This window comes from Hyla sarda, chromosome 2 (genome assembly GCF_029499605.1).
Source record: "Hyla sarda isolate aHylSar1 chromosome 2, aHylSar1.hap1, whole genome shotgun sequence".
In the NCBI taxonomy this organism is placed as follows: Eukaryota; Metazoa; Chordata; class Amphibia; order Anura; family Hylidae; genus Hyla; species Hyla sarda.
The window spans coordinates 38,058,951-38,073,207 of NC_079190.1; the positions used below are offsets into that span (position 1 = coordinate 38,058,951).

The 14,257-nt window shown below is 43.3% G+C and overlaps 1 protein-coding gene across 4 annotated transcripts in view; it reads left to right on the forward strand.

The window, feature by feature from the left end:
- CEP126 (centrosomal protein 126) overlaps nucleotides 1–13,239 on the forward strand; it is a 95,521-nt gene extending 82,282 nt beyond the window's left edge. The window contains exons 10-14 of one of the 4 annotated variants that reach the window (XR_008889500.1): nucleotides 3,926–4,126; nucleotides 5,001–5,068; nucleotides 7,152–7,331; nucleotides 12,021–12,069; nucleotides 12,862–13,239. Coding sequence is in view for 2 of the 4 variants with exons in the window: in XM_056561544.1 (XP_056417519.1) it covers nucleotides 3,926–4,126; nucleotides 5,001–5,068; nucleotides 7,152–7,256 (374 nt within the window). In the remaining 2 variants the exon portion in view is untranslated. Of the gene's footprint in view, nucleotides 1–3,925; nucleotides 4,127–5,000; nucleotides 5,069–7,151; nucleotides 7,731–12,020 lie in introns of those variants that run through there. The other 3 variants (XR_008889501.1, XM_056561544.1, XM_056561542.1) reach the window with 3 other exon arrangements.
- The last annotated feature ends 1,018 nt before the right edge of the window (nucleotides 13,240–14,257 follow it).

Consider the following 14,257-nt stretch of genomic DNA (forward strand, 5'->3'; position numbering starts at 1 on the left):
CCTCTGCTGTCCATTTTAGGAACTGGAGAAAATCATATGCTTCTCTGGACAGTTCCTTATATGGACAGCAGAGGTCAGCAGAGAGCACCGTGGTCAGGACATCACAGGAAATGCATTTCTTTTTGGATTTCTCTTTAGTATACAGCCCCTAAAAAGTACTTTAAGGATTAAGATTTTTTTATAGAAGTGATTTACAAATCTGTTTAACTTTCTGGCACCAGTTGATTTAAAAAAAAAAAAAAAAAGGTTTCCACGGGAGTACCCCTCTAAAGGGGTTCTCCAATTTGGACAATTCTTATTTGTTAGAAGGGTCCCATGAAAAGCAAATATCCAGTTAACTATCTGTAAACTGTGGGGAAACTTAGTGTTCTCTTTCAAGGCTATTCTGGGATTTTTGGTTCTAGCTACTAATATACTTCACTTTCCTGTGTTTGGTGACTGGCATCAAATGTTTTTGTCTTTTTTTTTTCCGCAGTAGTTCATTTTCTGCAGCCTACAAAATGAGTGTTGTCTCGGACCTTTCCCAGCCTGCTGTGTGGCCCGAGACAATACATCACAAGTCAGGTGCTGAGCAGGGCTGGGCCGTTTCATCTGTTGTGTGTGAAGCCAGCCACCTGATGATGTTACCAGTGCACATGTGCATGAATTCATCATCGCACAGATCCACAGCTTGTGTGTCAGGGAAATCATGTGATCAAAGGGGCGCATGGCTGTGCAGCAATGGGTGGGGCGAAGTATGTGTACGAGGGAAACAAGTCACCTCCCACCTTGAAACAAAGGATCCTTGGGATTGTAGTCTGAGGGAGGGCAGAGAAACAGGAAGTAGCCAGTTCCCATAAACAAGCCAGCAGTGTAATGGGGGACACAGGACACGGCCATTTACCACCAACACAAGCACAGATCCTTGGTAAGCATGTCCATTACTTTAAAAGGATTATCCACCATAAGGTGATTTTAGTACGTACCTGGCAGGCAGTAGTGGACATGCTTAGGAAGGATCTGCGCTTGTCTTGGGGCTAAATGGCTATGTTGTGAGATTACCATAACACTGTGGCTAGCTTTTTGTGAACTAGTATTTCCTTTTTGAGTTTTCTTCTTTGCCTACAAATCCTATAATTCCATTTTCCTCCTTCCCACACATCAGCCACCCCACCCATTGAAATATAAATGAGCTGCATCCATTCAAAGGACCTGTGGTTTTCAATCAGGTTGCCTACAGCTGTTGCAGATTGATCTCTCTCCCACCAAGCGATCACTCCACCCATTGTGCAGACAGGCTTCCTGTCATCAGCTGACTAGTGAGTCAGGTCTTGGCCGCATTGCAACCTGGGAAAAATCTGAGACAGCAGTGATTTTGTATGCTGGTAAAAATAAATATTGGGGTGAAAATCACATAAGAATTGTGAGAAAACCGTCACACACAGGTACAGACACTATATTATGAACTACACTAACTTTATAGCCCCTGAAGCATAGTCAAATAAAAAAAATTCCTGGAATACCCCTTTAAGTCAAAGAATGTTAAAGTCAGTTGTGGCAGATGTATTAAGCAGTGCACACCTATTGATTTATTAAGCCTTCTTTGGCTGTCGGTGAATTGTTGTTAATTCATGGTTTCTGCACCCCCTCCCACCCACTTAAAAAAAAAAAAAGCGCAAAATGAGGTTTGCTCAAAACTGTGCTACTTTTGTAAGCAAGAATACTGGCTTTAAATGGTTAAATACATTGGATAGCAAATTATATTGGAAAGCACCTTGATTTTTCTTTTGCTGCATTAACATAAAGCCGGGAACCCTTCAAAGAAAATAACAAGCGCTGTAAGGCTGGGTTCGCATCACGTTTTCTCCCATACGGGAGCGCATACGGCAGGGGGGAGCTAAAATCTCGCGCTCCCGTATGCCTTTCTATGCGCTCCCGTATGTAATTCATTTCAATGAGCCGGCCGGAGTGAAACGTTCGGTCCGGTCGGCTCATTTTTGCGCCATATGCACTTTTACAGCCGGACCTAAAACCGTGGTTGACCACAGTTTTAGGTCTGGGGAAAAAGCGCCTACGGCGCAAAAATGAGCCGATCGCACTGAACGTTTCACTCCGGCCGGCTCATTGAAATGAATTACATATGGGAGCGCATAGAAAGGCATACGGGAGCGCGAGGTTTTAGCTCCCCTCTGCCATATGCGTTCCCCTATGGGAGAAAACGTGATGTAAACCCAGCCTAAGCGACGATTCACATCCACCAGATTCATACATTACTACAATATAGAACAGTGTTTTCCAGACAGGGGGCCTCAAGCTGTTGCAAAGCTACAATTTCCAAATTTTTCTATGGAAAATTTTGCTGCGGAAAATGAAGTTCAGGACGTTAAAAAAGTGGAGACCAACTGGTTGGGCTGAATGGGCTCTATAAGGGAGATTTATCAAAACCTGCCCAGAGGAAAAGTTGCTGAGTTGCCCATAGCAACCAATCAGATCGCTACTTTCATTTTGCAGAGGCCTTGTCAAAAATGAAAGAAGCGACCTGATTGGTTGCTATGGGCAACTCAGCAACTTTTTCTCTGGACAGGTATTGGGTTTGATAAATCTCCCTCTATGTGTTGATATATGAGAAAACAGAATAAAGGAAGAGGCTATGGGGGAGATTTATCAAAACCTATCCAGAGAAAAAGTTGCCCGGTTGCCCATAGCAACCAATCAGATCACTGCTTTCATTTTTAACAAGGCCTCTGCAAAATGAAAGAAGCGATCTGATTGGTTGCTCTGGGCAACTCAGCAACTTTTCCTCTGGACGGGTTTTGATAAATCTCCCCCTATGTCTTTTTCATTTTTGCAGTATTTTTGTACAGTGGTCCCTCAAGTTACAATATTAATTGGTTCCAGGACGACCATTGTATGTTGAAACCATTGTATGTTGAGACCAGAAACCTGGTAATTGGTTCTAAAGGCACCAAAATGTCCTCCAAAAATAGGAAAAAAAGGGAGGATTAAAGAAAAATAAGTAGATAACTAATATAGATAAAGCAAATCCTTACATATAAAAGTAGGAAAGATCTGCTGGGAACTGTAAATCACAGTCTATGTCAGTGTTTCCCAAGCAGGGAGCCTCCAGCTGTTGCAAAACTACAACTCCCAGCATGCCCGGACAGCCTTTGGCTGTCCGGGCATGCTGGGAGTTGTAGTTTTGCAACAGCTGGAGGCTCCCTGCTTGGGAAACACTGGTCTATATAGAGGACAGGAGCTTCTTCAGGGTCCTGTAAGTAAAAAAGTAATGGAGTCGCCCCCACCTGGTGTCCAAAGGAGCAGCTAACCCTGGTACAGGTAAAGTGTACAGAACATGTAATACCTCCCTGTACTGTAGGGGGCACTACCAGACATCAGGCAGTGCATACACTTCAGTAATACAGGTGTTTTACCAGTGAATGCCCATTCTGATTGGTCGGTTCTTCCGGCCATTGACACGTTTCACAGATCCGGACTGTCTGTACATTGTATGTTGAGTCTGTTTACAACTTACGATGGTCCAGAAAAGACCATTGTATGTTGAAACTATGGTATGTTGAGGCCATTGTAAGTTGAGGGATCACTGTAGTTGTTTCTATCTGATGTTGGTCTCCGTGTACAGTCGACTGCCTGATGTCTGTTTTGTTCCATAACTCCCGCCTCCATTGGTGGTCTATAAAGGGTAGTGTTAGTGATACCTTGTGTACTAGGTTTACATGGAAGGATTCAGAAGAAATCTAATTAAAAAAAATTGTAACCATCCCATTGTAATTCAGTGGAAATGATGAAAGTGTCCGCGTACGTTCCGCCCTGAGTCTGCCTAGTTAATGCTCTCGGGTAATGTATAATGTATTCTGCTGGCGGATCGCTCTTTGTACCCAATTACGATGTTATTGCTTACATTTGATCATTTTTTTGCTGTCTGTAGTCTCGGAGAGCACGGCTCAGTTTATGCTGGCAGAGAACCTGGTGGAAACATCTGCAACAGATGGAGAAATTCTAGCTGCCATGCAAGAGGCGCAGGCGAACAAGCACGCCGCCGCCATACACAAAGCGCCGCACACCGCGCTCTCTATAGAAGAACAGAGGCTCCTTCAGTCCCTGGATCGCCTCAATCAGAGGCTGCAAAGTAAGTACAGAGAGTAGGGGGTCCAGCCAGACACACACCCCGATCTGGATTACCAATAGGGGGGAGTATAGAAAATTGCTTAAAAGGGAACCCCTTCACCTAATCCCAGTTTCCCAGGCCTCTAAGCAATCCATTTTGGGGAACAATGGCCTAGAGCAGTGGTCTCCAACCTGCGGACCTCCAGATGTTGCAAAACTACAACTACCAGCATGCATTCAGGAAGTTGTAGTTTTGCAACATCTGGAGGTCCGCAGGTTTAAGACCACTGGCCTAGAGCAAGGGCTTCCAACCTGTGGCCCTCCAGCTCTTGCAAAACTACAACTCCCAGCATGCCTGACAATGTGATCTTATAGATTTTTCTCATTATGTCTCTCATAGTTGAGGTATACCAATGATGAAAATTACAGGCCTCTCATCTTTTTAAGTGGGAGAACTTACACAATTGGGGGCTGACTAAATACTTTTTTGCCCCACTGTACTAGCCTTCACGCCCCCTCCCATAGACATGAATGGAGGGGGCGTGGCATGACGTCACAAACATGGAAGCTTTAAGCTTCCGTGTTCCGAACGCCGCCGCTGCCGCCCCCCCCGCCCGTGATCAGACATTTTATGCCCTATCATTTGCATAGGGGATAAGATGTTTTCTGGAGGAATACCCCTTTAAGATTCTGTGTTGTGCCGCCCCTCACAATATTCCTCCTGTAAAATAAACTGACAACTGGGTCTCACCGTTGTGTCTCTACACTATCCTACATTGACAATGTTTAGTCAGTGCTCACAAGTGACAAAGCATGAAGGGACACGACCCGGACAATGGTAATACATAGGTGACATTTGATCGATAGGATTTTCATGTCTTTTATTCCTGTTTTAGATGTTCAAGAAACAATGGTCAAACCCTCTGCAGCTTCAAATCAAGGATTTCCACCAAAATCAGCGCTGGTGAGGAATATTTACACCTATTTTATTTACTAGACATGCAAGTATTTCAATAAACGTATCCAGGGGATATTCATGAGTTGGTAATAATTGTGTAATACATAACACTTCAAGGGACCTTATAAAGTGACAAATCTAATGCGCTAGGAATTTGACAGCTTGAATTCGATTGGTTGTTCTGGGCAGTTTATGAGTTAGCACTTTCAAAGCCCCCAGCTTGTCCCCCCTATCTTAATAAAGCATTTATAGTTGTCTTCTATTTGTTTTCAGTGAGTATACTGGCATTAAAGGAGTCAAATATGTCTATATTTACATTTAAAGGGGTACTCTGGTGGAAAACTGTTTTTATTTTATTTATTTATTTTTTTATAAATCCACTGGTGCCAGAAAGTTAAACAGATTTGTAAATTACTTCTATTAAAAAAATATTAATCCTTCCAGTACTTATCAGCTGCTGTATGCTCCACAGGAAGTTCTTTTCTTTTTGAATTTCTTTTCTGTCTGACCACAGTGCTCTCTGCTGACACCTCTGTCCATATCAGGAACTGTCCAGAGCAGGACAGGTTTGTTTTGGGCATTTGCTCCTGCTCTGGACAGTTCCTGATATGGACAGAGGTGTCAGCAGAGAGCACTGTGGTCAGACAGAAAGGAAATTCAAAAAGAAAATAATTTTTAGTATACAGCATCTGATAAGTACTGGAAGGATTACATTTTTTTTTAAAGAAGTAATTTACAAATCTGTTTAACTTACTGGCACCAGTTGATTTAAAAAAATATAGTTTTCCACTGGAGTACCCCTTTAAATATTGCCTAGATTTTGTACATTATTATCGGGCCAGCCATCTTGCCTTGGCTGTTTTTATTAGCATTTAGAGATATGCTTTACCGCAGGACCCATGGAAGTAGACACAAGACACAACAGACTAGAGCTGTCCCTATTCATTTGTATGGGAGAAGTTTCTGAGCATGCTCTGTGGTCTGTGCAGAAGTCATTCTACAGGGAGGGGGAGGCTGAGCTCTGAGCTTCAGCTATTGTGTTTACCTCTGTTATTTATATACTGGTGTTACCTCTCTAGAAGGGGGTGTACTCCTGTACTCCTGTCTAGGAGGACACTGATGAAAAGTGATATTTACAGAACAGGAAGTGGCAGCTTAATATTAGGCCTAGTGGCCAGAATGGAAACTACAAGATGTCAGGTTTATTTTATAATATAGATTGCGAAATGTAAAATTTGAAAAAAATATTTTTGCAAAAATTGTTAAAAAAAATATGTTAAAAGGGGTTATCCAGTAAAAAATAACTCAACCCTATACCTCAAGCACTTTTACTGAAAGTCGGAGCACTGCTCCGAAGATCGTTTGGGGTCCCAGCGGTCAGATCCTTCGCGATCAGATACTTATTCCCTATCCTGTGAATAGCAGATAGGTTTATTTTCTCCGGACAACCCCTTTAACATGAAAACTTATTGTAAAAATTGGTAATTTTCCCATACTAGGTCTGGTATGGGAAAATGATGTGTACCTCTGTTATCTATGCGAGTGTTTTCCAAACAGTGTGTCTCAAACTATGCAAAACTACAACTCCTAGCATGCCCCGACGCCTTTGGCTGTCTGTGCATGCTGGGAGTTGTAGTTTTGCAATACCTGGAGACACACTGTTTGGAAAACACTGGTTTAGATAACAAAGGTACACATAATAGCTGTTGCTCACAGCTTAGCCTCCCCCTCCCCACTTAAACACGTTTTCCATTCATATCAACAGGACAGCTTCAGTCTATTGTTGTCTGTGTTTCTGGGTCCTGCTGTAAAGCTTATCACTAAATGCTGTGAAAAAGGACTCAGGCAAGATGGCTGCCCCCATAATAATGTACAAAAAATGGAATAAAAATAATAACAGTCAGAAAATAGAAACAGATCAGAAAAAGAAAGAACATAAAATGACACCACGTGTGTATCCATCCTGCCAGAACAATTTCTTTACACTGCCAACCAGTGGTCTGCAAATATGTCTGAACAGCGCCAGCCTGCTTTATATAGAACGTATAACTAATCCTAATGTTTAAATGACCTGTAATATATTTTTCAGAAGGTCCATCAGTTCCCACCACAGCCGGCAGAACACATGACACAGGCACAAAAATATCGCAGTCTGTCAGCTGACCCGCGCACCCGGCTCCAGAGACGATACTGATAGTCCTGTAGGTGGCTGAACAATTCGCTATCATCCATTGTATCATAGTACTGTTATCTCTTCACCTTCCTGAATGTATGTACCTATGAATGTAAATATCTGCGATTGTAATATTTTTTATTATTTTTTTTTTATTATTGGTTTGTAAAATATTGTAATGTTTTTTGAGTAAATACATATATTTTATTTTTCTATATTTTTCTGACAAATTTACACTGGAAATACGTTTATGTTTAGAGTTTATAGTAACCACACTGGATAGTGCATCACATCCTATGATTAGATGTAGCAACATGGTGGATGGCAGCATTAAAGGGGTACTCCGCCCCTAGACACCTTATCCCCTATACATTGTCTGATCGCGGGGGTGCCGCCGTTGGGGACCCCCGAGATCTCGGCTGCGGCACCCCAGACATTTGGTGCACGGAGTGAACCTCGCTCCGTGCCGGATGACTGGTGATGCAGAGCAGAGGCTCGTGACGTCACGGTCACACCCCACTCGTGACGTCACGGCCATGCCCCCTCAATGCAAGTCTATGGTCATTGAGGGGGCATGGCTGTGATGTCACAAGCGGGGCGTGGCCGTGACGTCACAAGCCTCCGGCGCTGCACCCAGTGCTCTAAATGAACACCGGGTGCAGCGGGGAGATCGCGGGGTCCCCAGCGGCAGGACCCCCACGATCAGACATCTTATCCCCTATCCTTTGGGGCGGAGTACCTCTATCCACAGGGAACTCTTGCGATCTTTAGTGTGGGCCCTCGACTCTCCTGGCTGCATGGAGAAGTGGGTCAGCACCCACTCCATGCATCAGAAGAGATAGCTGTCAGCCAAAGGAGCATGTCTGAAACATATAGCCAGTTTAGACCTTATTAATATGAGACCGACTGTTACCTGACAACCTCATAGGAAATTACCATAGTTCTTAGGCGATGTATCTATAGCAACCAGTCCATTTCAGACAATTCAGCTGTACTGCTCAAAGATGCATTGGTTCTGTGCAAAGAAGAGGGCAAGGACATTGGAATAGTAACATCGTACCAGTTTATTCAATAGATACTTTCTAAAAATAAAGGGGGAAACATGTAAAATGGACTGGTATTATCGGCTGAATCATCTTATAATATATCTCTTCTTAAAAAAATAATAATAATAATAGCTCCAAATACCCTGTTTTTCTTCACAAAGTCATAAAAGTCATGAAAAAATTCTAGGGAAGTTGAGATAATTGCTTACAGTTTTTCTTTTATTGAACTCTATGAATAATATTTAGTAAGCTCCCCCCTACTGGTGGCTATAGGTAGACAGAATCCCTGCCCACCTGCCCAGACACCCTAGCGGTGAATGACAACTGGGCGCCAGTCCCTTCCTGCGCTAAAGGGCATGAGCGTAGAAGTCAAACAAAATAGACCAAACTGTACATGTTTGGAAACAAGTCAGGAACATAACTGGAATACTACAAAGCTACAAACTGATATACCAGGCAGAATATAGCATGCTAACAAACAGTACAGAAACCGGGATAAAGATAAACGGCTGATATGATAATATGAACAAGACTAGATATGAGCAGAAGTATACAGCATACAAAACCAGGAGATGCAGAGGATGAACAGGTTAACTGGAGTTACAGGAAGTTAAACAGGACAGGTAATCAAGAGCATTATTCACACCGGAATAAGAACAAGGAACACACTGGACACCCCACTTCAGTCATGGAGGGACATCAATACTAAAGCCAAATAGGCTCCCAACTTGTGTGCAAACTCCACAGTGTGAACAGGATACTAGCCTAGAAGGAAACAAAAATCTTCATTACAAGCAAACATGGGTACATGGGACACAAGACTAACTCACTCCTAGATAGACAGATTAGCACAAGGCTCAGAACAGGATTCTATCCTAGGAGATCCAGGAATGAAACAAGGGTCAAAACAGGACTGACAAAACGCATAGTTGTGAATACAGACTCAGGAAACACATAGCAGAACGAACAATACAAAAATACTAAAACCTGACAAAGGTACTAAAACAAGGCAAGCTAAAATCTAGATATCAGACAGGACAGATAACCATGGTTAAAAACTCAGGACATGTGCTCAGACAGACTTAGTGAACATAATGCCAACATGGTCAGAGTAACAGGTGTAATTACCAGCCATGGAAGTGGGCTTATATCCACTCCCAGTGCTGAAGTCAGGAAGGTTAACTCTTCCCATCCCAGGGAGAATTAACACAGAAACTGTTCAGACATAAACGATGTCTGAACAGGACTCAAAGCAGAAAATACAAAACACAGAAAAATGGACATTACAGTTATATTGTGAAATTAATCAGAAAAAAGGAAAGACAAAGAAAAAATTGAACATTTACTTTCTGGAAGTTTGCCTGTACTGCTTTACATCATACATATTACGCAGTTGTTAGGAGTCGTGCCACAGTCAGACATGCTGACCGCGAACGCACTCCTCCTCTGCTGCCCGGCATACTCCATACTGCGATTTGCATCCCGCGATGCGATTGCAGCCTGCCCACTGTGTATTACCTTCCCCGTTGTCCCCGTGCACTTCCTGCTTGCCGGCACGCATGTCCCCACCTCCTAGGGCACGCGCGCACCAGCTCTGTGAAATTTAAAGCGACAGTACACATTTAATTGGTTCTTGCTTCTCCATGACCCTATAAGTACAAGCACGTCCTTTTGACCCTTGCCAGATCTTTGTGCCTTATCAGCCTAAGAGAAAGCGTTCAGTTTGTGTCTTGCCTTGCCGTGTATCAGACCTTATTGCTACGTATCCTGACCATGCTCCTGTGCCGCCTGCCCTCTGACCTCTTGCTACGTGACCTGACCCTGCTATTGTGCCCCCAGCCCTGACGGCCTTCCTATCCTGACTACGTGTTGCCTCATCCTTCCAGTACCACGTTACACCTCGGCCGCCTGTGTGGACGAGTCGTATCAGGGGTAGCGACCTTGGAGCCGCCTGCCGCAGCAAGTCCATCCTGCTTTGCGGCGGGATCTGGTGAAAACCAGAGGCACCTTAGACTCTGCTCCCTGGTACGGCCCACGTCATCATCCACAGAGGTACAGCGGATCCACTTCACCTCAGCTGTTCAGGCGGATGTTCAGCACATTTTCTTATCCATCCCTTTTAGCATCTTGAGGAAAGTCCGGTGTTTTCTAATGAAAGGTTCATGTTACCTACACTGACAGATTATCCAGTCAGACAATAGGACAGTCGGCTTTCTTTGTCAGCCCCAAGGTGTGTATGAAATCTCCAAAATTACAAGGATGGGACAAAAAACGGTAGCCTTAGGACCCTATTGACCCTATTACACAGCCCACCCCACACTGCATATGAGCGCCAATCTCATAGATTATAGAAATAGAGTCAGCACCAACTCCCTTTATGGTGTGAAATAAATCTAAAGCCTTCTTTATATCTGGACTTCTGACGTTCTTTTGCTGTGACCATTCACTTTGTGGTAATCTCATAGATCAGTACTTATTCGCAGAGCCTTTAAATGGCTTGAGTATTGTGCAGGGTGGGCTGCAGAAACAATCGATGGATCGTTTGTGGGGCTTTCATCGGTCGTCGGCCAACATCCCCTATTACATAAGTGCTGCAGATTGCCAATGATTTTTTTTTTGACCAGTCAAAAGAACACAATTAGTGGATGAGCATTTGCTCATTTGTCAGCTTATGGCTGACCCTATTAAACAGGGTGAGATCGACCTGCGAGAAAGAACCCCTACCCTATTTTCTGTGCCTTGTAAACAGAACATGATTTTCATCCTATGGCCCCATAGACTTATAATGGGACTGCAGGATGTAGATCACTGCAAGCCAAGGAGTGAAGCAGCTCATTCTCATAATTGGTACGAGTCTCAGGACTAAGACCCCGACCAATCAAAACTTTTGACGTATCTCTGACATTTTAAATAGGCACTGTCAGATATAAAAACTTTTTATATGTTGTACATCTTGGCAAAGCAATAATTTTTCTAATATACTTTAAAACAAATTCACATTTTATTAAAGAAAACTGCCGTTGAAAATCCCACCACTAGGGGTCCCCATACTTCCTGGGACACTGATGAGTCCCAGAGCACCATGAGGGTGTCCAAGCATCATGGTCAATAGATAACTGATGGACAAGGATGCAGGAGGAACACAGCCTACAGCAACACTGCTGTAACACAGAATTTTCCAAACATGTGTCTCCACTTGTTACAGAACTACAACTCCAAGCCTGCCTAGACAGTCAATGGATGCCTGGGCATGCTGGGAGTTGTAGTTTTGCAAAAACTGTAGGCACACAGCTGAAGGCAACACTGCTGCAAAAAAGAGTATGCACACAAAAACACTGCACTTTTAGCACTAAACCTTTGCAGTAATTTAGAAAGTTGTAAGTTATACACTCACCATATTATCATTGGTAGAGCACAGGCAGTCTCCAATAATCATTGTGTGTGTGTGTACAGCATAAAACCAGAGAGGAAAGGGTTACAGAACAGGGCTGCTATGCTGCTCCAAGAGTAGTGAGTCAGCAGAGTGAGGGAGGGGGAGGAGTCATCACAGTGCAGGCAAGAGAAGGACACGCCCCCTCCCTTTGGATAGATGAAAGAGACATTGAGTAGTGTTAATATGCTATTTTTTAGTGAAATATGGGTGATAGAGACAAAACATGTTCATGATCAGGATGAGGTACTGAGTAACATATATAACAGTTGTTTTTTTTTATTGTTTTTTTTTTGTGGGATCTGACAGGTACACTTTAAAGGAAGAATTTGTCATCAAGCGTTTTCAAGACTAGAAGGTAGACTGGTTGAATTGGACTTGAATTTGCTAAACTGTATTATTAGCTATCCAGACTGTTACAGCTCTCAAAACCATAGACATTAAAGGGGTTAAAACCACTGTACAAAATCACTGGTGAGGAACCACCGGTGATCAGTTCAGCTGGTGATTGGCTCTGGATGGCTGCACATTTCTCCTGCAGTAGCCAATTTAGGAGAAATGTGGTATTACATGGTGCCCATTGAGCAACCATATACCGTTGGGTCATGTTGGGTCGTTCAGAGGTGGAAATGCTCTCAGTGGTTCTCAGGCCAAAAGAGAGGGTCCCACGCAGTTATTATATGAAGATTCCACTTAAAGGGTATTCCGGCTTTATACATCTTATCCCCTATCCAAAGGATAGGGGATAAGATGTATGATCGGCCATGTATATGGGAGGGGGCGTGGCTGTGATGTCACGTCCCCGTCTTGGAGGCAGCGCCCTGCACAGAATGCAGGGGGCTGCACCAAGATCGCGGGGGTCCTCAGCGGCGGGACCCCTGCGATTATATATCTTATAAGATGTGTAAAGCCGGAATACCCCTTTAAATTGCATTCCATTCTAAATGTGGAGGTGGCCACCCCATATGGTTATATTCCATTCTGCGTACTATTACATAAACAGAATAATAAAAGATGGGATTTGTTTGAATACATTATGAATGGTTAAACATTGTATATATTTTTTATTCTGGCAATGTTTAAAGATTTAAAACATTTTTAGTACATTTTTTAAGACCACATATTATTTGTATGGATTGTTTCCTGACAGGTTTGAAGTGCAGCAGGATTGATCCCAAATTGTAGTCATTTACACTGGAGCGTAACTGGAAGTCCGGTGATGTGATATGATTTTTACATCACTAGGGGGCAGTATAATCCTTTTTTTTTTACTACTATATAAATCTTGTATAAAGGCCTCCGTTTTATATGATATATTGTTTGTTTTTATATGTATGTTTTAAATGTGTGAACAGCTATAGACTGTAATTGATACTGTCTTATATACTCTAGATATTTGTACCTACCATAATGCACTTTACTAGATTATTTTATTTTTATATCTGAAAATACCTCATTTTGTTGAGTGAATGCTAATTAAAATTTTCTGTTTGATAGAAAAATTATTATTTTAATATCCAAAATAAAATGGTGAAAATCTTGTTTTATTTCTGTGTATGGAAATGATCATATAAAAATTTTTGTTATTTCTTCCTATATACCCTGGCATTACATTTTATGTAAAATAATAAAATATATTAGGTAGCTACATGCATAGATATGGATGGATAATAAATAGATAATAGATGGAAGTATTAATACTTTTGGGTTGCTAAGCAGCAGAATTAAACATCATCTTTAGTACCGGCCTTTCCTAAATATGACTTCCCCTACCCAGATCCCAGATGCCCCCAGGACTTATGGTAGAGCAAGATAGGAATATCCACCAGTAATCGGGCAAAAAAAAAAAAGCTTGTATCAAAGTCAGAAATAATGAGTAACTACTAGGGATCGACCGATATCGTTTTTTTGGGCCGATACCGATAATCGGTGGAGGTTAGGGCCGATAGCCGAGAACTTATACCGATATTCCGGTATAAGTTATCGGCTATTTATCCCCCCTCGACACCGCTGCAGGTCATTGATTTAAAGCAGGCGCTTTAAATCAATGCACTGCAGTGGCTTTTGCGGTGCCATAGGCCGCCGCCGCCACCACCCGATTCTCTCCCCTACCTGTCAGGGTGGTCCGGGCCATCCATCCATCCTTCCTGTAGTGTCCGGCGGCATTCCGGGTGGAGGGTGCACCGGTCCGGGCTGTCCTTCCTCTCCGTGGGTGCTCTTCTCCACTCCGAGCAGTCACGGCGTAGCGGCGTCTATGCAGCGCTATGGAGAAGAGGACCCCCGGAGAAGGACAGCCCGGACCGGTTCACCCTCCACCCGGAATGCCGCCGGACACTACAGAAAGGAAGGATGGATGGCCCGGACCACCCCCATTACGGGTAAGTTTATACATTTATTTTTTTTATTGACTCGGAGGGTGGGGGAGGGGCCCGACCGGTATAGCGGTATGGGCAAAAATCCATACCGGTATACCGCCCAGCACTACGGTGGGGGTGCGAGGTGGGGGGGCGGTCGCGGTGCGGCAGGTCACGGGGCGGTGCGGGGGG